The 24,051-nt window shown below is 38.5% G+C and overlaps 1 protein-coding gene across 1 annotated transcript in view; it reads right to left on the bottom strand.

The window, feature by feature from the left end:
* The window catches only part of FRYL (FRY like transcription coactivator), a 135,280-nt gene that overhangs the window by 40,682 nt on the left and 70,547 nt on the right, over nt 1-24,051 (bottom strand). The window contains exons 30-44 of the mRNA XM_065877145.1: nt 23,649-23,817; nt 20,295-20,554; nt 19,784-19,924; nt 16,616-16,784; nt 14,180-14,264; nt 13,540-13,652; nt 12,427-12,577; nt 11,654-11,757; nt 9,853-10,038; nt 8,126-8,330; nt 6,726-6,847; nt 5,699-5,889; nt 4,107-4,201; nt 2,433-3,040; nt 2,027-2,124 (exon numbers count right to left, since the gene is read on the bottom strand). Coding sequence (XP_065733217.1) covers nt 2,027-2,124; nt 2,433-3,040; nt 4,107-4,201; nt 5,699-5,889; nt 6,726-6,847; nt 8,126-8,330; nt 9,853-10,038; nt 11,654-11,757; nt 12,427-12,577; nt 13,540-13,652; nt 14,180-14,264; nt 16,616-16,784; nt 19,784-19,924; nt 20,295-20,554; nt 23,649-23,817 — 2,697 coding nt within the window. The remainder of the gene's footprint in view (nt 1-2,026; nt 2,125-2,432; nt 3,041-4,106; nt 4,202-5,698; nt 5,890-6,725; nt 6,848-8,125; nt 8,331-9,852; nt 10,039-11,653; nt 11,758-12,426; nt 12,578-13,539; nt 13,653-14,179; nt 14,265-16,615; nt 16,785-19,783; nt 19,925-20,294; nt 20,555-23,648; nt 23,818-24,051) is intronic.

Here is a 24,051-nt window from a genome sequence, read left to right as displayed (position 1 = left end):
CATACTTGATTTCTTAAAAACATAAAAGGTATTTGGGACTTTCCTGTGCTTTGCCTCAGTCATGACAGCAGAGGCTTGGAGCTCAAGGGCCTTCTATGGCCTTCCGGTCACGCTGTGCTTCTCACCTGACCTAACACTTAGCAAATTACTCGGCACTTCAGCTGCCAATCTCAAATGCTTCTACTTCCCTTATCAAGGGATTTATGCTTTTTACTTTCTTAAAATCCCCAAATAAGCCAATATACATTCTTTCCTTATATTTTCTTTCTTACCCCTCATGTAGAAAAAAATAAAATCTTTGTTTACATTTTCCTAATGGTGTGTTATTAGAATATTAAAATGAAAGTCATTTAAATAAATTATTTAAAAAATCACTTTTAGACCTCATTAATGCAAATACATGTTGTTGGGTTTTTTAGCACAAACCATCATTTTCAACACTAAGATATGTCTCCATGAACTATAATAATGGCTCTTCTTTTTAAATACATGCTTTTAAAATGGTTAAGCATTTCTCCATATCTATTTAGAAATTTAAATAAGGATGGATTCAACAGCAAATTTTATTAAATATTTTCTTGTCACTTATTAAATATTTTCTATCCAGATAATGAAAATGTTCTTCCTCTTGTTACTGTGTATGTGATTAATTGGGTTGGTAGTCTTTTTTCACTCCATTGGCACCCAGAGATAAATTTGCACTTAACAGTATTGAAATGTGGGCCATAGAGAGATGGGTGTTTTATTTGGTTTTCTAGAAGTTTGCTCCTTCCTTTTACTGCTGTGCTACTTGCTAACTGAATCTCAGGTTTGAAAAAAACTGCTTATATAAAAAGCTCTTCCAGAGAAATTTACTTGCTTGTTCCCTTCTGTTGCAGACTTCTCTGATTTTTCTCCCAGTGCTTTAGCCAGGTTATCTTACTTAGATTACTATTGAGACACTCCCTCCAGTTCACCTGACTTCCTGTTGTATGTATATTACTTGTAAATTCCTATAACTCCTTCTTGTAACTGTTTGTATTTTCAGCCTGAAAAGTCTTTTTTCCAAGACTCAATGTGACCAAAAAAAAATAAATATATAAAATAAAATTAGTTAAGAATTAAGTTTAAGCCGAAGGTAAGTTATTTGTGATCCCTTTATTGTTCTTAAGAGGAAGTTACTAAACAGATAAAATGTCAACATCATATTCTTTTACAATTAAGACTAAGAGCTATAAAGCTTTCAAACAAATGTTCACAAATGATTTAAAAATAGCTACATACGTGTTTAAGAAATATATGATGGGAGGGAAAGAGTCAAATAAGGAAGAAAAAAGAATGAAGGGAGCAGAGAGAGAAGATAAAGAGAATGTTAGAAGGAAAAAGGCAAACAAAGGGAGAGAGAACTTTCAGAATCAAAAAATACATTATGCCCTCTTCTTCCGCAGGGCCTTTGCACATGCAATTTCTCCTGCCTGGAAAATTTCTACTTTCAGCCCTGCTCTTGTTTCTCATCCAGGGACCTTATTTTGGTTACTCTTATTTGCCCTTCAAGTCCGCTTAGATATGACTTCCCCCAGGCAGACTTTTGCTTTATGTGTCCCTAGAATATTTTGTTCTCCCATTGCAAAGTCACCAGACTCTACGGTGATTGCCTACTTACTTGACTGCACTGCCACCCTAGGGCCCATAGGGCTAAGGATTCTATTTACTCTGATTATCACTGTATTTCCAGCACCTGATCCAGTGCTCAGTACATATCTGGGGGGGCAAATGAATGAATGACTTGGAAACTGACAGAGGATAAAGTAGGGAAACAGCAGAAAAAGATTCAGACTCAGAGGAGAGCTACTCTAAACAAATAATTTTATTCACTGTCATTTGAGCAGCTAACATATCATTACTATATTACTCCTTCATATGCATAAAAGAATAAAAATTTAGATAGGAAGTGACAGTAAAAGGATCTTTAAGAGACTTCCCCCCTTAAGATAAACTCCAGAGAAAATTCCCTAAAGTGTTATCTTCCAGCATCACATTTGCTTACCTTTGCTATTCGACTAGCTGTTTCTTTGCAAAACTGAGTTGGGCTGTCAAAATGCTGGATTAAGTGAGGCAATAAGCAAAGGATGTTAAGAGGAAAGCCTATCAAAAAAAAAAAAAGCAAACAATAACCAATTGTATTGCACATTATTTTAAAAATTAAAGGATTTTTTTTTTCATGGTTCACAAAAACCATTTTCTTTTTATTTCCTGGAGTACTTGATCTTCTAAAAAAAAAAATTTTTTTTTTTTGCTTTTACCAAAGAATTTAAGCTATCTCACATATTAAGAAAACCATAACTGTTTGTGGAAAAGCAGAAATTAGTAGATTTCAAAACCAACGATTAGTTTACATTTCACTATATTAAAAAAAAAAAAGCAAAGAGTTGGTGCAATTCTAGTCACATCACCTGACAACTGGGAAGGATCCACCAACGTGTGTTTGGAGACAGCAATGAGTTTACTCAGGAGGTGCACTGTCATTTCCTGTGTGGATACTGAGGTAAAACCCTTAAGGAAGAGCTGCTGAAGGCCTGGGAAATTATTCCACTTCAGTTTGCTTTGTACGGTTTCAATCTTCTCTCGACTCTCTGATTTTTCCAAGGGCAGGTGGATCAGCAGTTTGTTGAGAAGTCTGAGAGCCAGGAGGTATTCATATTCATAATCTGATTCTAATAAAGATGCTGCTATCCAAAAAATGGTGGCCATCAAGCTGGCAGGCTCAGTAGTGGGTTGCACATCATACACGGCTTTCTCTCTCAGGGAGGAAAGGCTTCGAGTCCTCGCTAAGCTACTGCTGTGGTTGAGCCGTCCATCCATTATATCCAGTGTATTACTCCGCCGCCGGTCACCTCTTCGGTCACCAATTAAACTTAACCTCAAAGAGTTACTTCTTGCATTACTGCTATATCCCATATAACTGCTACTATTAATGGGACTTGTGCTTAGATTGAGTTGTCCAGTGCTTTTCCTGTTAGCTGCATACTTGTTTCCCATTAGAGGATCATGGTATGAGGTTCTTTAAAAAAAAAAAAGAAAGAAAAAAAAAAGATGAATCCATGCACAATCGCTTCTTTTGCTACATTAATTGTACTCTTGAAAACACACTGCAAAATGGTAATAACTGTTACCAGGAAAAATCATTTTTAAGTATATCTGACTTTGCTTAACCCAATTTCAGTTCTTTCCTCCCTATTAAAATGTACAACAGTATCTTTTCCACTGTGGCTACTTTGGGTTGGATGAGGTTTGATTTGAAGCGAAAATTCTGCTATAGTTATCGCTGGTAACTTTCAGCTCTGGGATTTAGTACATATTACGTCCAAAGCAGGCCTCGTTTGTCTCACCCCCAGCCTCAAAGGTCCTGATGTCCCTATTTCTGTCAATTCACATTCTTTCCAAAAGAACCAAGCTCAAAAATTTAGTTTTGATTTCTCCTTCTCCCTCACATCTACTTATCATTGATTAAAAAATAATTACAGAATACTTTCTACGTGTGCCAGCAGTATGCAAAATGCTACAAATATTGAAGTCCATGGAAATGGATAAATTAGAGCCTGTTAGTTGCTGTTATGAAAATATTAAGAAAATACTGTGAGATCCCAAAGGATGGAATGCTTAGCATTCCCCTGGGGCAGTTAGAAATTCTTAGCTAGGAGGTGATATTAAGACGGGACTTGAAGGATAAATCAATTTGGGATTTGCAAGGAAGACAAAGTTCGAAGAGAGGCTGGTCCAGGGAGAAGGAACTGTATGTGGAAGGTGTGAGTCCCGAGGAGCCTGGCCTGCTGGGGTGACAAGAGGATGTTGAGTGTGGCAGTAATACAGCCTGTCACTGAGGCTGAAGCCGAGTAGCACAGGAGAAAGGTCTCTGATTAGGGTGTCAGAGGAACGGCACTGCCGCATACTAGCCCCGTGAGCTTTCACACGTCTCACTGTCTGAGTTTCATTTTCCCACCGGCAATCCATCTGAATTTAGGGGTAGTACTCTCACTGCCGATATTAGAACAATATAGTATTACACATATTTAGCTATTGAAGGTCTAAATACAAGTCTACCGGTTGCCTAGTTTTTCAGTTCTTACTGAGAAAGGGCAGAAAGAAGATCGTAATGCTTCATGGTTTCAGCCAAAGTATCAATTGCAGATTCCAACGTGAGAAGAAGCTCAATCACAAATCCCTAGAAAAAAGGGCAGATCTTAATTAATCATACTCTGGAAAGAAGAAACTGCAATGCACTTCCCGACGAGATTTCAAAATAGAATAAACTCCACATTAATATTACAAGATAAACCCTTGAGCAACATGATCTTGCTCATGGATGAGAATGCATCAAACTAATGGTATAAACTGATTGTACTGGCAACACGAGTCACCCAAAATTACCTGGGTCAGAAACCTAGGAGCCATCCTTGTTTCTTTCTCTCACATCTAAATTGAATCCATCAGCATCTTGAAAATATTACTTTAAAAATAAATCCTAAATCTGACTTCCTTTTCTCTACCTCCATAGCTCCCCTTAATCCAAACTATCATCATTTTGGCCTGGACTCTTACAAAGAGCCTCTTAACTGACCTCTCTTGCCTTCCTAAGGATTCCACCTAGCCTCCAGAGTGAGTTTTTTAAAAAAGCAAGTCATATCCATCCCTTCCTTTTAAAACCAATGGGTGGTTTCCCATCAATTCAGAGTAAACTCCCACCTCCCACCAGAACCTCCTTGGCCTCACATGATCTGGACCTGCTTACCTCATCAATCTCCTGCCTCTGGAGGCCCCCAACCAGTACGTTCTAGCCACATTGGTTTGCTTGATGTTCCTTTATTTTGTTTTAATTTTTGGCTGAGCCATGAGGCTTGCAGGATGTTAGTTCCCTGACCAGGGATTGAGCCCTGGGCCCCAGCAGTGAAAGTGCCGAGTCAGTCCTAACCACTGGACCGCCAGGGAATTCCCCTGATGTTCCTTTAAAAAGCCAGTTGCTTCTGCCTCAGGCCCTTTGCACTTGTTAGTCCTGTTTCCCTCTGCCCTCTTCCCCAGATTATCACAGGGCTCACTTCATTTAAACATGTGTTCAAAACTCTTCTTGTCAGATGATCATAAAAAAATAAATAAGTAAAAAATCCTCTCCCCCATCATTCTTTAACCTGTTACTCTACCTTATTATTTTCACAGCATTCATCACTAAGTAAACTTGTATTATACTTTATTGGTGGATTAAAGGCTTGTTTCCCCAATGAAATGTGAGCTCCAGAATGCCAGGAACTTTGTCTTGTTCATTACTGTATCCTCGGTGTCTAAAACACTGTTAATAAAGTCATGAGTCTGTACAGACCTATGTAAGCTCTCTACTGCAGTATTTCACTTAATTTATCTTAACAAATGGAATTCAGTGGTCTAGTTTACATCTAACTTCAAATTCCTCTTATACCTTGTGGTCATCTCAGAATAATATCCAGGTGTGTGTGATAAAGCTGTTTCTGATAGGCACTATTTAATTCAATTAGTGTGTTATTAAACATTAATTACACAACTTTGTTTCTTAATTCTTTGCTTGTTAACATCCGACATCAGTAATTCTATACAACCATTATCTTGCTCTACCTGCCATGATTTACATTTGGCAATAAGTCCTTGACAACAAGGCGTGCTCGATACTTGCTGAAAGAAATGAATGAACTACCTGTGCATCTTCTCCTGGATCCCCTACAGTTTCTACAAGTCTGGAGAGAACATCAGAAAGCGTAGTTGCCGAAAGAGGCTGCTTAAGGGCCCTGAAAATCTGAAAGGATCTCCCAGCATAGTGTCGAGAAGAACAAGAAAGTGCTGTCTGCAGAGCAACCTCGCTAAGATGATGTTCCAAGTGAATTCCTTCTGTGAAAGCAAAGGAAACAAGTAAGTGCTTGTTTTTCAGGATATATATAGGGGTTAGGATCAGAGGCTAATAACCAGGTTAAACCCAGTGCCAGCACAATACCTGGCAAACTGGGTGGGCACTAATATTTCATAAGTCAATGCTTTTCCTTTTCATTAAATTCCATCTGCACTTTAGATGACTCTTCATTCTAATCTCCAGGGACGTAATCCCTGAGAACAGGGTTTCTCAGCCCCGGCATTACTGACATTTTGGCCAGATAATTCTTTGTTGTGAGGGCTATCCTGTGTAGTGTGTGTCTGTGTAGCAGAATCCCTAGCCTCTACCCAAGTGGACACCAGTACTAACCACTTGCCCCGCGCCCCCTAATTGTGACAAAAATGTCCCCAGACATTGCAAAATGTCCTGAGAAGCAAAATCACCCCTAGCTAAGAACCACTGTTTTAGATACGTTTTACTATAATTTTCAGAATGTGTTAAATTTTAGATCAAAGCCCAAACCAGTATAAAAAAATAATTTAAGAGTTTGTCATCTCTACCTATGTTCCTTCAACATAATTGTTTCATAATAAACAATTATATTGTAATTTTATTATGCCGTCTTACACCAAACTAAGAACCCCAGAGCGTCAAAGTGGCATTCTTATTTTTAAGTAGTAACAATTTTTCTTCAACCAGAACAAATCTGTTATCACTAGTAAGTAAAAAAACCTGTCTAAAACTTTTGAAAATTTAGACATGTCAAATTTTTGCTAAACATTATCAGAAGTTTTGACATCACACTAAAAGATCTGCTTGAAAGTAAATACTATCTGAAATGATTATTAAAAGATACCTGAGCTTGACTGCTTAAAAACAGAAACCACATGTTTCAAAAATGTAGTTAACTGCTCAGCACTCTTTATGCTAGGATTCTTGGCAGAAACATCCTCATGGTTCCAAAGGGGCCCTCTTTTTCTGAAAACAGAGAACAGACATGATTCCCTTGGTTTTTAAACTTAATTAAGGTTTACTCATACTCACCTAAAATGTGCTTTTGCAGTTAGAAAGGATAGTGCTTGAATAAATCAAACAGCACGTCACACAGTCTACTGCTACTATTTATGTACTTGGATATGTAATGATCTAGAGCAAGTACAGGAAGATCCAAGTTACGTATAATTTCAAAGCCTTCCATTGTTACAGTCAAATTCTCTCAGAGGTAGCAGGAAAAGATGGCAAATTTTGCCAAGTGAGAAGAGTACTGGTTATTGCTTAGGTATTACAGGTCAAAACAGTCTCGTTTGTAGAGGCTAGATTGTATTTAGATTGTAATGCCAATAAAATAATTTATAAGTTAAAACTACCTGTCGATTCTTTCTTTAAAATATCTTTGCATTCACCAGCTTGGTTAGTAAGGGTTAGGCCCCTTATTGCCATAGGCCCAAAGTGCCCTGGAAAAAAGATGTGCTCCTGCTGCCTCTAGTCCATAACACCTCTAATTCATCACATACTTTGCTATGAGACTGATTTTCTCAACACTTTTTTTTTTTGCGGTACGCAGGCCTCTCACTGTTGTGGCCTCTCCCGCCGCGGAGCACAGGCTCCTGACGCGCAGGCTCAGCGGCCATGGCTCACCGGCCCAGCCGCTCCACGGCATGTCAACATATTTACTTAATTGGGTCCTTCACCCTCCCCATCCAGCTCAAAGATTTTTGATAATGTCTCCTTTCTTAAAAGATCTATATAACCTCTGGCCAGGGCTTCATGGCCCTCCAGCTTGTCTAAAAATTCCTCCACGTTACACTCACGCTGGATTACTCACCAGTTCCAAAAATACTTTGTTTTCTCACACGTCTGTGATTTTGCTCTTGCTGTGGTATATTAGCCCCTTTCTCCCCACCTACGTTTCTTCTTTATTTATAGTGCTTTTGCAAAGAGTAGGCCATAAATAAATATTTGAAGATTGAATGTTAATGTAGCTAATGGAGGCAGAAATATATATTCAGATAATACTGTATCCTCTTTGGGTACCTGGTATCTAGTCATGATTAAGGCCCTCCTTAGGTATAACAGTGTGAGCAAAAGAAGAAAGTCCCTGGTTGCATCAAATTTTCTAAATATTGCACAATACAAACCTGCCTATTCCAAATCAATGACCCTTTGGAAAACAAAATAGGGTTCGCTGAAGCTGACAAATGAAACAATGACTTAAAACAGCTATGCGTCAGGAATGGTAGGAGCTGCAAACGTTACCTTGAGGTAATGAATTCCATGAGGGTTTTGACTTTTCCGTCCTGCTCTACTGAGATGTCGACCTCGCTGAGGACGGTGGTGTGCAGATGTGAAATGGCAGCGCTGTTATTTCCTAAGCTGATACTAGAGGAGGTAGAACTTGAGCTGAGCCCTGAGTCGGTCATGGGGGAGGGCTGGTAATCAGGTATAAAATCGCTAACACCTGCTGAAAGAGACACGGGGTGTGAATGCCCAGATGGAAGCAATCTCCCACAACCCTCAAAGAAGTGAGCCTCACGAGCACCAAATTACACTGAGTGAGTTTTTGAGCAAACATTGTTTTCGGAGCCTCTCAGTCAAACTTAACGATTTGGACTTGCTATGCAGTCCTGTGCTGCCATCTGCTGAACAAAGTTGAAACTGGCAGTTTCCTAATATTTTGGCATATTTCCTCAACATAGGTTGCCATTCACACTTCTATATATAATGAGAACTGGTTTTTAATTTCTCATGTTAAGGCGTCTATGCTTTCTGCTTCACTTTACTTAAACAAGGACGATTTTAAAGTCTATTTGTTATATTGATATTATGTCAATTATTAAATAATTCTAAAGGTCATTACTAATGCCCACACTTACAAAATAGCAAAAGGAGCCTTTAAAAACAAACACCAAACGATGAAATTTTGAATAGAAATGCTTTAACATAAAAAAAGGCAGTAAACTTTATTCCATTCATCTTTTAATCATGGTTTAAAAAGGCGAATAAGTTTACTCATAGATGTTTTCTCACTAACTACAGGTTTTTAAGTAAATAACACGGCTTTAAGTAAGTAACTTTAAAACGTTATTAACCCTGTATGTGGCATTATATGATTAGGAAAAAAAAGTAATTTTATTTCAATTTTATAAGCCAATTATTTTCTAGATCATCTATTATAAACCTGATGATACTGATGAATGAAATAAATAAGTTAGGGCTATTAGGGAAAAAGAAAATACAGCTTGAAAAGTAAAACAAATTCACATCAACAGTGAAATAAATTTTACATTAAAGTCTCATTAATTTGGACCTCACTACTTCAAAATACATAATTTGGAACTTACTAAACTTCAAGATGTACAACATTTTAAGTGCAATCAGTATAACTGAGTGAATAAAAATTTTTTAAAAATTTTAAATGTCTTCCTTTGTCAATTTTTCAGATCTTGAGAGTAGGGGGAATCTAATACAAGTTCACCATCTTTGTCATAACCAGTGCTCAACAAATTAAGCCACTCTTTCATTGTACCTTTAACTTACATGTGGAGAGTTTAACATTTTTATGACAAAGACCCTTAAAGGTAAGAGAGATTCAAATACTCCAAGTTTAATTCCTTCTTCTATGAATTAATAAATAATGTCAATGGTACTTAAAATAATAAAACTACATTAAAAAATATTCTCTAGTATCTCAACTTCAGTTGATGTTCTCTAATGCAGGATCCCAAATTAACGAAGTATGGTTCCAGTTTCAAACTGTACTTTTTTTTTTTTTTTTTTTTTGCGGTACGCGGGGCCTCTCACTGTTGTGGCCTCTCCTGTTGCGGAACGCAGGCTCCACGGCCATGGCTCGTGGGCCCAGCCGCTCCGCGGCATGTGGGATCTTCCCGGACCGGGGCACGAACCCATGTCCCCTGCATCGGCAGGCGGACTCTCAACCACTGCGCCACCAGGGGAGCCCCAAACTGTACTTTTAAAGCAAATACCTGTGAAAGTATAATCTAAGTGTGCAATTTGTTTGACTGTAAGCACCCTGGGCTCATTAAACTCCTTGTTCCTGAGAAGGACAGAAGCAACAGTTCGGATGTTACTATTGGATCCCATTACTATTAACAAGTGCAGAAGCAGGCGTTTACAATGTTCATACACCTCAGGGTGGCAGTGGTCAAACCCTAAAGAGAACAGTAGAAAATCATCATCAGTAAAGAGAAATAATGAGTATTCTTGCTATCAAACTCATATTTTAAAAAGAAAAGCAGAAATTATATAAAATATTTTGTGAAAGATGACATAGTACATCAATCAAGTTCTTTATTGGCCTAGAGTATGTATACACTTTTACAATAGCCTATTGTCCTACTGGACTAGGGAGAATCAAGACAAATTTCCAGTGTGTTTTATGTCTAAAATTTAGTAATCTCTTAGAAACTAATCCTCTGTTACATAACACTAGATGTAAAAGAACTTTTAAAGGCAAGCATTTTTTGTGCCTAGAACACAATAGAAAGTCAGGAGATGTTTGCTTACTGAAAGAAAGCAGTGCCTATATAATATGTGTACATACCAGGAAAATTTAGGAGAAGATGGCTATTTTGACTTGCTTCAGGAGAGCAATCCTACAAGCATGAAAAGTGTTGCTGATGTGATGGATCCCATGTTTGTTACAGAGGGCACAGTGGAGTTTTAGCTGTAATAATCAGACTGTCCACAATCTAATTCTTTTGGGAAACACTTAGTACCCGTCTCAATTTCCCATTTACTCTGAAAGTTCCCAGTCCCATAGGTAAATTTATTTTACTCCTGCTACAGTTACAGAGTTTTTCCTGCTGGAGGGCATACCTGTATGCCCTGTATGATAGGAATGGGTATAATAGACTTGTTTGTGGTTAAAGGAGAGGCTAGGAATAACTCTGCTCTAGACCACAAGAATCACGGTAAAAAGTGTCATGGAAATAACATACAGAAAATAGAAAGAGAAATAGGAAGAAACTTTCTTGAAACCATATCTCCTTTCCCACTGTGGAGAACAATATGGAGGGTCCTCAAAAAACTAAAAATAGAGCAACCATATATGATCCAGCAACCCCACTCCTGAGCATATACCCAGAGAAAACAAAAACACTAGAAAAGATACATGCACCCCAATGTTCACAGCAGCATTATTTACCACAGCCATGACATGGAAGCAACCTAAGTGTCTATCAACAGATGAATGGATAAAGACAATGTGGTCTATGTACCCAATGGACTACTACTCAGCCATAAAAAAGAATGAAATAATGCCATTTGCAGCAACATGGATAGACCTGGAGGGTATTATGCTCAGTGAAATGTCAGACAGAAAAAGACAAATACTGTATGTTATCACTTATAAGTGAAATATAAAACAAACTAGTGAATACAGCAAAACAGAAGCCGACTAATTGATATAAAGAAGAAACTAGTTGGTTACCAGTGAGGAGAGGGATGCGGGGGGGCGGGGGGGGGCAAGGCAGGGTGGGGAATTAAGAGATACAAACTACTGTGTATAAAATAAATAAGGTACAAAGGTATATTGCACAGCACAAGGAATGTAGCTGACATTTTATAATAACTATAAATGGAGTAGAATCTGTAAAATTTTTTGAATCATTATTTGTACACCTGAAACTAATATTGTAAATCAACTCTACTTCAACTAAAAAATAAATAAAATGCAACCTGTAAAAAAGCAAACAAACATACTATACTGACTTTCAATTATCACAAAAATATAAAATGAAGGAATTAGCGCCGAGTATGTATTACCTATAAAGACTGCATGAAGAAGAAGATGGAGGTAGCTTCCCCATTCCACCTTCACACTATGATCGATAATGAGATCCGTCAAAAGGATGACGGCTATGTTACACCTATGACAAACAAGAGCATTATTCATGTGTCACTAGAGTAAACCTAGAGAAAATCTTATGCAAATTACTTGAAGATTTTAATATTGTCTTTTATGGAAAAAATACAATTTCTCAAGAATAAAAGAAGAAAAGAAATACAGCTGAAGAAACTGTTACGTGATAGCTTTAGAAAAAACCTATCTGGCTAAGGGCTCCTTGAAGTCAAGGCCCATATTTTCTTCATCTTCAACCCTAAGGCCTAGCACACTGCTTGCCACATAGTAGGTGTTCAGTACATGTTTGGTACAATAATACATTTCGAAAGAATGCAGTAACTGTTCTATTGTGATTTTTGCTAAATAGAAATCAGCTTAACTCAATTCAAAATAATAGTGCCTACTACCGGAAAATAATATTTTTCAGATGTAGTAACTGGGTCCCAGAAAGGTCAAGTAACTATGCCAGACACCCAGAAAAGCAGCAGCAGCAGAATTAGATTTAGTAATACTAATTGTAAACAGTGAGAAGTGTGAGTTTTTAGATTTCTTAAAATCTAAACGCACGGATCGAATTTGTTGCAGTATCAAAAGAAAGAAGGTTTCTTATGTTCTGTGTTGTCAGCGTAAAGAAAGCTAGAAGTGTTAGACAGTGGTTTGGCTCATATGAAATAGGAATGACACTGTGGTCCACCTGTGAAGAGGTAATCCAGGTGATGACGTTTCAGGCAAGTAATCCACCAGTGGTGACCAGCAGCCTCCAGCTGGTGGGAAGGGTAGTGGCTCTCCTTGATTATGCTCCATCACTTTCAGTCGCCAATTAGAATAAAGTGGCATTGAATCACCTATCAAAATAAAATGATCTCATTGTCTACACCATCTACTTTCCGCCAATATAAGCAAACTCTAGTAAAACACCAACTATTTATAGCATTGGAAAGTGATAAAAAGATTTTCCCACTATTTGGACATATGTTTGCTAGGTAGACATGGGTACAAATCTTATCAGATTAAGCAAATCAGAGAGAGAAAAGAGATATCAATTCAGGTTCCATCCTTTAAATCATAGCAAAACTACATGAGCATTTCATCATGATTCCACAGTTGATGTCCAAGCTATGAGACCACATTATAGGTAAAGCTGCCTTGTAACAAGGGCCTTCTGGTAAGTTACTCAGTTCTAAATTTCCTGAGATAGGGCCAGTACAAACCCATCTTCAAAGGAAATCTGCTCTACCACAGTGGGGCTGCAGGGTGCAGTAAGAAAGGCCATCAGGAAATGTGAGTTCTGTGTGACATGGGTAAGTCACTTAACCTCTCTGGGCCTCAGTTCCATCGTGTGCAAAATGAGGAGATTGGACCAGATCATCTTCAGGGTCCCTTCCAATCTGAAGGCTTGTGCTTCTATTCTACCCTACCTTAGTGTTATAATGAGACTCGGACACATTATTCATTTTGCAATTGCAAGGGAGAACGTTTTAGTAAAACGTGAATCCCACGAAAGTTCAAATCTGTTCAAAAAAGCAGCCTGTTGGTCAATGCCTGTTCTATGATGCTTCTTGAGAACGAATTCTTACGTTCCTTTTGATTTATCTACAGGGAACCTGTGCTTTTGAAACATATTTCCCCCACTTAATGTTGCTTCTTAAAATCAAGACATTTCAGATTATGTTGGAACACCACTAGTGGCAGTTAAATACCCTTCTTAAAAACAACTTCCGGGAAGAATATATTTATTAACATTAATATAATGATAATACACCTTGCCATCGCAGTTATTAAAAAAAAAACATTTGGAATGTATTACTTTTTTCTTCTTCATAAGATCCTCCAGAGCTGCTACTGTATCGAGATTCTAGTCTGTGATGTTGACGATTTAAATGACTGTTTAGTCCACTGTAGATGTCTAGGTGCACATAGCTATGGGAATGATCACTGAGTTAGTCACAGTTCATGGTAAAGTGGTATTTGTACTTTATGTTTCACTTTCTTTGCTTAAAAAAGAACACAGTACACAAAATACTAAAGTTTACTATGATATATATTAATTTCCACATTACAATTCAAAAGCTTAAGCTTTGAAGTCAATTATTTCTACCTGAAGATTTTTCTTAAATTGTTGTGATAATAATGTGCTGATGAAACCTATTCCATATAAAACAGGCAGAGTAAATATCCATTTAGAAAAGTTTAAAAATGTAGCCACACAAAAAGTGACTGACCATACTCTACCTATTCATCCATTAGCGCATATTAAAAAATCTAGCATGCCAGCATCTTTAATGTTAAAATAGTCAATGTGGAAAATTTCCAATATGGAAATATATTTCCTCACTAGAATTTTAACACGATGAAATATACATTCCAATGCAGAAATTATCATTTATGCTGATGATAATCTGCATACGTCAAGCTGACAGGCTAATGAAGAACAGAGAAGTACTTACCTCTCTTCAATATTCTCTTTTACGGGCTTATTATCGGGATTGCCGTCCATGGGAGCTACCATTGTATTGCTACTAGAAGTAGTTCCTGTAATCATAAACAAAACAGTATCTATGAATTTAAAACCTAGGATAGCTCAATAAGAACAAAAGATTTCAAATTATAGATGTCAAAACTCCACTAAAATGAGAAGGTGATTTTTAAAAAGGAATGTACTCTTAACAACCAAGAGGGTAAGGAGACAACAGCAACAAAATTATGGATACTGGAAAACAAATGGACAGGAAGTAATCAAGTGTTAAGAAGGCTGAATCCAGAGCTGTTCGTGGAGGAAACAAGAAGCTTCCGTATCTATACTGCTGAACCTCCAAAAGGTCAGGAATTAGTGGCTTCAAGTACCTCTGGAAGTAGGGGTTGAAGGAGGTGCTAAAAATGGCAAGAATGGGGCTCCCCTGGTGGTGCCGGGGTTGAGAGTCCACCTGCCGATGCAGGGGACATGGGTTCATGCCCCAGTCTGGGAAGATCCCACATGCCGCGGAGCGGCTGGGCCCGTGAGCCATGGCCACTGAGCCTGCGCATCCGGAGCCTGTGCTCCGCAACGGGAGAGGCCACGACAGTGAGAGGCCCGCGTACCGCAAAAAAAAAAAAAAAAAAAAAAAAAAAAGGCAAGAATGGTTGAAGGGCTTCCCTGGTGGCGCTCGTGGTTGAGAACCTGCCTGCCAATGCAGGGAACACGGGTTCGAGCCCCGGTCTGGGAAGATCCCACATGCCGCGGAGCAACTGGGCCCGTGAGCCACAACTACTGAGCCTGCGCGTCTGGAGCCTGTGCTCCGCAACAAGAGAGGCCGAGACAGTGAAAGGCCTGCGCACCGCGCACCGCGATGAAGAGTGGACCCCGCTCGCCGCAACTAGAGAAAGCCCTCGCACAGAAACGACGACCCAACACTGCCAAAAATAAATAAATAAATTTATAAAAAAAAAAAAAAAAAAAAAAAGAATGGTTGAAAATCTCTTTCATAAGTAGCTGGTTCCCAAGATCTACCCCTCTGCCTCCTGTAACTGGGTAGCTCTCTCTCCTCACTTCCAGAAGTCTCTTCTGATGTGAGTAAATCAGAGGATTTCTGGACTAGGGCACACCATATACAGGTGAAGGAGGAAGTACTTTACTGAGGATACGAAGACTAAGTGAAAACATACATACATACATACATAAATTTGCCATTGGATTCCCCGGCAACCTTCTTACATCACTGGGCTACCAGAAGGCTTGAAGACTGTGCAAGTGTGTGTATGTATGGATTATATGTATTGGTATACACACACACACACACACACACACACACACCCCTACACCTACACCTTCTACTCTAGGCAGAGGACTAGAAGAGTTTTCTCTGGGGAATCTGATTACTGCAAGAGAAAAGACCTATGTATACTTCTGTCTACGAAATCATCATACAACAAATGACAAAATAAGTTCCATATATACCTACAGAACATCCAATCAACTTTTTAATATGCCTGTTAAGTGAACTATTCATGAAAAGACAGATCCAGAATTTGTAGGCTTTTGAGGAAAGCTTTTACTAAGACAAACCAAAACAAAAACACAGCAATATAAAGAAAATAGGAACTTTCACTGGTAGAAAATTTTATCAAATATACAGAAGATAGTCCAACCATGAAACATGAATAGGACGCTCCTAAAAAAATTCTAATTAAAAAAACCTCTCTTTGGAATTAAAAACATTCTAGCAGATATGAAAAATTCAACAGAAGCATTATTAGAAACCTCTTGGAAAATATAACAAAAAGATGAAAATAGATGACAAAAATAAATTATATAGTATGAGAGATTTCTAATTATACAATGTTATTAACATCACAAAAACATTTAATATAAACTGAATGGCAAAGAAATTCATAGAAATTTAACCTACAATAGCCCAGATATTATATTTTCAATGAAAGTTATTCCCACAGCAATGTAGTTTCTTCAACTCGAAATATTACAATAAGTATATGGGTATACATAAAAGTATATACACTCGTGTGATTGGATACTATGTATAATATATGCCCAAATAGTTATAATATGAAATTACACAGTAATTTTCAATAAGTGAGCATTTTCTATATTTACATACTAACTATAGTCATTTTAAGAAAGCATCTGTTGTATAGAGATATATAAATGTATATTCCAGTTCTAAATAAGTATGTAAGTATGTTTCCCTTTATCACATTACGAATCCTTACACTGTCAAACTTCTTTACTCATATGAGGATTTACAAAGTTTTGTCCGGTTAATTAGATATATGATTCATGTTTGCTTGTTTTCTTTATGACGATATTTAAAGCAAACGCTTGCTAAAATGAACAGTTATGGAAAGCTGCTCTTTTTATACAAAGTAGTCAGTTTTAAACGACTTCTCACCTGAGGTGACAGAAGGGATTTTACAGCTGGAAGTGATGCGGTAATATGGGGGATTATCCATGTGAGTGACGCCTGAACTGACAGGGTCGGTCAGCTGCAGTTCACTCACCAGTTCTTCTAGCAACTGCATTGTTTTGTCTCTACCTAAATATACAATAACTTTCTTCACCTGTCACAAAAGAAATTGTTCGGATAAGAAAAAGCACAATTTTTATCTCACAAACTTGTCTTGAGACAAATTTTATCAGAGTAAGTTCAACTTTAAGTGGTAGATGGATGAGCACAATCCTAGTTTGAATAGACACTGACTAGCAGTCAGATATTAATCAGCTTTATACGTACTGCCCTGCCTTCCCTCTAACCCTCAACATTGCATCTAATTAGGATGACCTAAATGTACTGTTTAATGGTGTCCATAACGTTATCTACTTCCTTTACCTTTCTGGGGTTTTCTTAGAAAAGCAACAGATAACTTGCCTTTCTTTAAATCAGTTTCTCTTTCAATGGAAACTTTCAATTAATATCATCCTAAGATTTTCCTCATATTTTTATTCAGCCAGCCTTCAAACCCAGGATTCATCATTTATTCTGCCTTCCCCGTTCTCTATATTCAACCAGCAGTATAGAGTGTTGACTAAGAGTGAGAATCTAGAACTAAACTAGAACTCCAACGACACAGTCTGGATTGGATTGTAGATGTAACTTTTACTAGCTAGGCGATCTGGAACATTCCCCTCAGTTTTCTCTTCTGCAATTAGGGACAATGTCACCTACTTCATAGGGTTGTTAGGATTAAGTAAATTAAAATTTATAAAGCACTTTAAAAAGCCCTAGTACACAGTACGAGTTAAATAACTGAAAAAAACTTTTCAGTAGTATGCTTTATAGGTATATTTTAGGAATATGTATTATTGAAATGGGCTGATCGGTGAGTAAGCAATCTCTCTTTTTTGTCTCTACTTTAATCCTTACTACTCAAAATGAGGTCCTCGTAGAAGATGCAGCATCATCTGAGCTTGCTAGAAATACAGAATCTCAGGCCTCACCCTCACCTCCAGACTCAGAACCAGAACAAGATCCCCAGACGACTCACGTGCATACAGACGTGTGAGAAGCTCTGTCTTATTAGATGACCCCCAGACAAATCTTACAACATGCTTTATCACATCATACCAAAAATCTGATAACAGCTCCCTAATGATAACTGACCGTCCTCCACACAGCTCTTGAGCTCTCCGAGCTGTTCTAACTATTTGCTAATTCTCTGTTCCCAAGTCCAGTCTCCTCTGACCCAGGAAACGTCAAGTACGTTTCTTCCTCTGTGCCTTTGCTCTGACCCAGGTCATCTGAGTTGACACTCCTGACTCTAATCCTGTCAGGTCTTCAAGCCCCATCCCCGCTCCAGCTTCACTGCCTGTCCAAGAAGCTTTCACTGACTTTTCACCAACAGCTCTGGGTTGGAATTCCAGCTCCATGAAGACAGAGCTAAATGGCTGTGCGGCTTTGAGGAAATTACTCTTCTTTCCACCTTATTTTATTCATCTGTAAAACTGCAGTAATCTTAGCAAGGCCATAGATTTCTTCCGGAAATTAAGTAATGGAGATGAAGTGCTTATATCGTATCTGGTCTCTAAGTAGTGCTTAAGAAATGACAATTAAGAAATTATTATTATTATTATTATCATTAAAAGTAGCTCTTTTAAAATTTCTGGCAAATGGCTATGCCCTGAACTTCATCTTGGCTTCTTAGAATTATAGCTTCATGCCTGTTTCTAGTGCCAACCCCGACTCACTCATTCATTCGTCTGATTAAGGGGAAGATTCTATGTGTCAGGCACTAGTCCAGGCTCTGGCAAGAAGGCAATGAACTAAGCAGACCAAAATTCCTGCTCTTAAGGAGCTGACAATCCACTGGGCTGATTGAGGCAAAAGTTATGAGCCAAAGAGGTAAAATATATAACAAGTTTGATGATAAGTGCTAGGAAAATCAATGAAACAGGGAAAGGAAAAGAAGAGCTTATGGGTGGGGGGCAGGGCATTTGCAGTTTTAGACAAGATGACCAGCAAAAGTATCAAGTGAGAACTGACATTTGAGGAAACGTCTGAAGGAGGTGCAGCAGTGAGCAATGTAGCTGTCTGGGAGAGAGAGGAAAGTAAGTACCAAGGCCCCAGGGCGGGATGCCTGGTGTGAAAGCAGGACAGCGAGCGGAGTCAGCGTGGCTCAAGGGCAGGGGGCCTGAGGGAGAGTATTAGGACGTGAGGTCAAGAGGTAGTGTGATGGTGTTGCTTGGTACCAAACACCCACCTTTCTCTAAGTGCTTCTCACTGAAGGTTAATCTTGTGACATGCCTTCAGAACAGTGCTTTCAGGATTCAAGTTAACTGGTTCGTTTAAAGTAGGATCCATAAGAACCTTCAGAGCAACATTCTGCAGAGCTAGTCTTCTGTGGACATACTTTAAGGAGATGCTACCATGTCACTGATAGCTATATCTACATATACACGTGTGTGTTTGCGTGCATGTGTGTATATTCAGTTTAACCTTCATGTTTGATAGTTTCACGCTGTTCTCTTAACCTGAGCAGATTTAAGTACTGCTTTCCCTCTAGAAGGCAAAGACATATTCTTCACTGTATATCTCTTATCATGCTTCTCCTTGCTTCTAGAAGCCTTACGGCACGATTCCATAGGCACTGAGCTCTCACTTCCCATCCTGCTCCAATATCCCAATGCCAGCCCCTGATAGGAAAAACTACTAACATCTCTCCACTTCCATATCACTTTCTCTCCAGTATCATCTCTAATCGTCCCAGACAATGGTGATTCCAAAGTTATCCACTCTCAGGACTCTGCAATTTTCCTCTGTAGCCCTTACCATGACTGTACTTTATTACTGATTTATTCATTAAATAAATTAGGTATAAGTTCAAAGAATAAAATCTGTAGCATCCATCAGAACCTAGAAGAACACCTAGCCTGTCGCAAAGCCAGATGATATCTGTTAAATGAATCAATGGATAAATCCATGTGCTATTTCCTGATTTTCCTCATCTTGGCCCCTGCTTTGCCTCTGCTGGTCTACTGCTGCCCAGACTCTGACATCACAAGACACTGGGTAAATATATATATTTAAAAAATAAATAAAAAGTAAATGAACTTGAACACATACGTAAGGCAAGAGGCTTGGTTCACTATTCACTCCACAAATGCTGATCAAAAAGTGCAAAATTATTTTCAGGTTTTTTGGCCAGCCATCTGCGAGTGTGGTCCACACATTCTCCACCTCCGACCAGGCCAGCTCATCACCATACTAGAGGCAGAAAACACAGCACAGACTTTAGTAACGGCTGTCTTTTCAATATCAAACTTGCCATGTCATGAAATAATAGAAAATAATGCTTTTACAGACAGCTTTAATCTTTTCCACACTTTAGAGGAACAATCATTTCTTTCAACAAATCTGAACACAAGTATCATTAAGCACATATGATTTTAGCTCCCCCCCACCAAAAAGAAGATATTTTATATCTAATGAGAAGTTTTTTAAAGAAAGGAACTTACTGATAACACATACTTGTTTGGTTACCACAGGATCATCTAATCTCTTTGTCTATTTCTAACCTGTTTACTCCTAACTTGGTAATTCTGTCCAGCAACTGCAAATACAAAAACCATGTTACCTTTGCGGTCATGTACATCAGATTATTCAAAACCATGGCAGTGGCTTGTGGGGATCCCCAGCCTTCTCCTCGTAACCAGCGCCGGCTAGTCACCATAAGTTCTCGGTCTTTTAAGGAATCATCTTCATCTTCATCATGTCGCCTTGCTGTGGGCAACGGTTTTAAATCCACCAACTCGATGTTGTTCATCCACGGTAACAGGTAGTGCAGCATTACTTGCCTCCCAGAAGGGTGAGCTGTCTGAATTCTCTGGCTTATCTCTGTAATTAAGAACAAGTCAAAGAGGGAACGACTGATGTAATTGTGGTTTCCTTTGACTTATAATGAATTTAAATTTTAAATTTAACTTTTTAATTCTTAAAAAACAGCAAGCTTGATTTTATTCATTACATTTAAGAATTATGAGCACTGTTTCTCCTTTTAATGAATTTAATGAATTTACCATATATCACACACTTAGCTTTTTTTGTTTGTTTGTTTTGCAGTACGCGGGCCTCTCACTGTTGTGGCCTCTTCCATCGCGGAGCACAGGCTCCAGACGCGCAGGCTCAGCGGCCATGGCTCACGGGCCCAGCCGCTCCGCGGCATGTGGGATCTTCCCGGACCGGGGCACGAACCCGTGTCCCCTGCATCGGCAGGTGGACTCTCAACCACTGCGCCACCAGGGAAGCCCGCACACTTAGCTTTTATATAAAATCTCTGGCGGTTAAGAAAAACAAATGTCTGCACACTATTGGTGAGATTGTAAAATGGTGCAACTGCTATGAAAACAGCATAAGAGCTCCTCAAAAAATTAAAAACAGAACTATCATATGAGCTAGTAATTCCATTTCTGAGTATGTATCCAAAAGAATTGCAAGCAGGGTCTTGAAGAGATATTTGCACAACCACGTTCATAGCAGCACTATTTACAGTGGCCAAGAAGTGGAAGCACTCCAAATGTCCATTGATAAATGGATAAACAAAACACTCTAAATGTCCATTGATAAATGGATAAACAAAATGTGGTATATACATATAATAGAATGCTCTGCAGCTTTAAAAAGGAAAGAAATCCTGTTATGTGGTACAATATGGATGAATGCTTGAGGACAGTATGCTAAGTAAAATAAGCTAGTCATAAAGCCACAAATGCTGTGTGATTCTACTTATATGAGGTATCTAACATAGTCAAATTCATAGAAATAGAAAGCAGAATGGTGGTTACCAGGAGCTGGGGGAAGTTCAGGAAAAGGGTGGTTACTGTTTACTAGGTATAAAGTTTCAGTTCTGCAGGATGAAGAATTTCTGGAGGTCTGTTTCATAACAATGTAAATATATTTAACAGTACTGAACTGTACAGTTAAAATGATTAATATGGTAAATTTTACTATGTATGCTTTTTACCAAATAAATAAATGTAATTATAAGATAAAAGACAATCTTGATACATGGATTAATTTAAAGTGACCCATGAAAAATCTCACATATTTCGGTTTTATCTAGGGGAGACGCCTATGATGTGCTTATTGCTTTAACATTCATCTCATTTAATGCTCATGACAAACCTGTGTGGTGGACAGTCCAAGTAACTTGCCCAAGGTCAATGATCCAGTGGCAGAGGATTCAAATACAAGGTTGATTCCAAAGCCTGTGAGTTTTTATATGCTATTTAATTTCCATAAATCACTTTAAGTACAAACCTTCTTTCTCCTCAAGTCCCGTTTTGCCCACTAGGTCTTATACCTATGTACTCATCAGAAGGAATAAATATGGAAGCGTAGTGATTTGGAACTTGGCTCTGGAATCACACACACCTGGGTTTGAATCCCAGCTCTGCCACATACCTACAGGTTGACCTAGGGCCAACCTGTCAACCTCTGATCCTCAATTGATTATTCTGTAAGAAGGTAACAAAAGCAGCTGCATCATGGAGTTATTGTGCAAATTCAACATAGTACCAGTGAACTGCTCAGTCCAGTGCCTTGCACATATTTACGCTCAATTCTAACTTTTTACAAGAAGCCCTTCTGTTAACGGGTCAATGTTATTGCCATGAGTATGAAATATTAGACCTGGAGCTCTGAAAGTAGCTGAATGAAGAGATCCTGGCCGGGGGTTGTAAGTGCATAGAGCAGCCGGGGCCATGGCAACACCCACTGCCATCCTGACCAATTTCATGAACTCTGAGACCCAGAGGACTCCTCTGTTTTCTGTGCTGGAGCCTCCAGAAGAAGCCCAGCAGCAGCAAAATTAGTGTTGACAGTGGTTACTACTTTGCGTTGATGACCATCCATGTCCATCATGAAAGGGCTATCAGGACTGTGGGAGCTGGGAAAAAGGAAGGGGCTTTGATTGCTGCCATTTATCAGTGCAAACCAAACACGTGAGCTGCTTTAAAAACTGAATGTTAGGAGAACTGAAGTTGTTTTTTCCCCACTCAGGTCAGTTAGGGATGGGAATCAAACTATCTCCACCACTAAAATAGGTACTGTGGAAAGATGTGCAAAGAAGGCCAAGGCTTCTATGCCTTGAGCCCAAATGAAGGAAAGGATCCACTTAAGAACCCTGTTATTCCCTGCACGCCAATTTTGGTGCATTTCTAGTACTTGGATTAGAACAAGATCTTGTTGCAGATGAAGAGCAGAAAAACTAGCTGAGTGTCTTTTGTAAATATTATAATTAAAACTTTTCAGTTAAAGGATAAAGCACTATGGGGGCATCTGCAATAGTGTGCTCACTGGCCAGAGGTTAAGCTGGATGAACCCCCAAATTATCTTAAATCTAAATCCTGGGAGGCCCAGATATACAGGACATCTTGCCTGACACAGCCCTGATGTTTTCAAAACTCCTGCCAAGAATATCTGTTGGCCCACAAGGAAAGGAAACTGGACCAGAATGCAATGTGGGTTCCTAGCAATAGCTTTGCTTAAGGCAGTGCAGGACCTTTCCCTAAGATTAGAGCTTTTACTTATAGAAAGAAACTTGTATCTCTATCCCTGTCTATTTTTATTATTAAAGACAGACCAATACACAAGATAAACTGCATACCAGAAGATTCAGGAAGTTCTATGTCTACTAAAGAAATACTTTTCAATTGCCTGTGAAGCCCCCTTCTACCTTTTTTTTTTAAAAGCTGGGTTGAGGTGGAGAATGGAGGCCAAAGTTAGAATCCCTGCAGAGATTTTTAATAAGCAATCTCAATATCATGGTAGATAAGTGTTAAGAGTTCATACGGAAGAAAAAAAATTATCTTATATAAAGACATGTTTGGTTTTGATTCAACCTCAAATTTCATATATTTAAATTTCCTAAAAGTAGTTTTTCTCAAAATGGTTGCTAAAGAAAAACTATTAACCAGTTCAATGATCATACCTGAGAATATGGCGAGAGTTAGCTCAGGATATGCCCTTGCTAATTCTTCGGACAACTGATAATATGAAACAGAATACAGATGCGGCAGAGGAGACAGCTGGCTGAGTACTCCATCTGTTCTCTGAACCTCCAATTTGTGAGCATAGCGAAACATCTTCGGTTCCAGGATCTACAAGAATGCACACTCCATTAATTTAAGCTTTTATGGGTCCTCTAAATTACAGCTATAATGAAAAATATAAAATCTTCTCCCAAGAAATATTCCAGTTTAAAAGTTATATATGTTGTAAAGTTTTTCAGGTGCTCATTTCTAATTCCAAGAAATGTTTGCAAAAGATCTGTAACTCTTTACAAGCCTTTACATTCCCTTTGTTGAATGCCAGTAGCATAGTTTGAAAATAAC

The sequence above is a fragment of the Phocoena phocoena genome, chromosome 5 (genome assembly GCF_963924675.1).
Source record: "Phocoena phocoena chromosome 5, mPhoPho1.1, whole genome shotgun sequence".
In the NCBI taxonomy this organism is placed as follows: Eukaryota; Metazoa; Chordata; class Mammalia; order Artiodactyla; family Phocoenidae; genus Phocoena; species Phocoena phocoena.
This window is presented reverse-complemented; position numbering and strand designations above follow the sequence as displayed.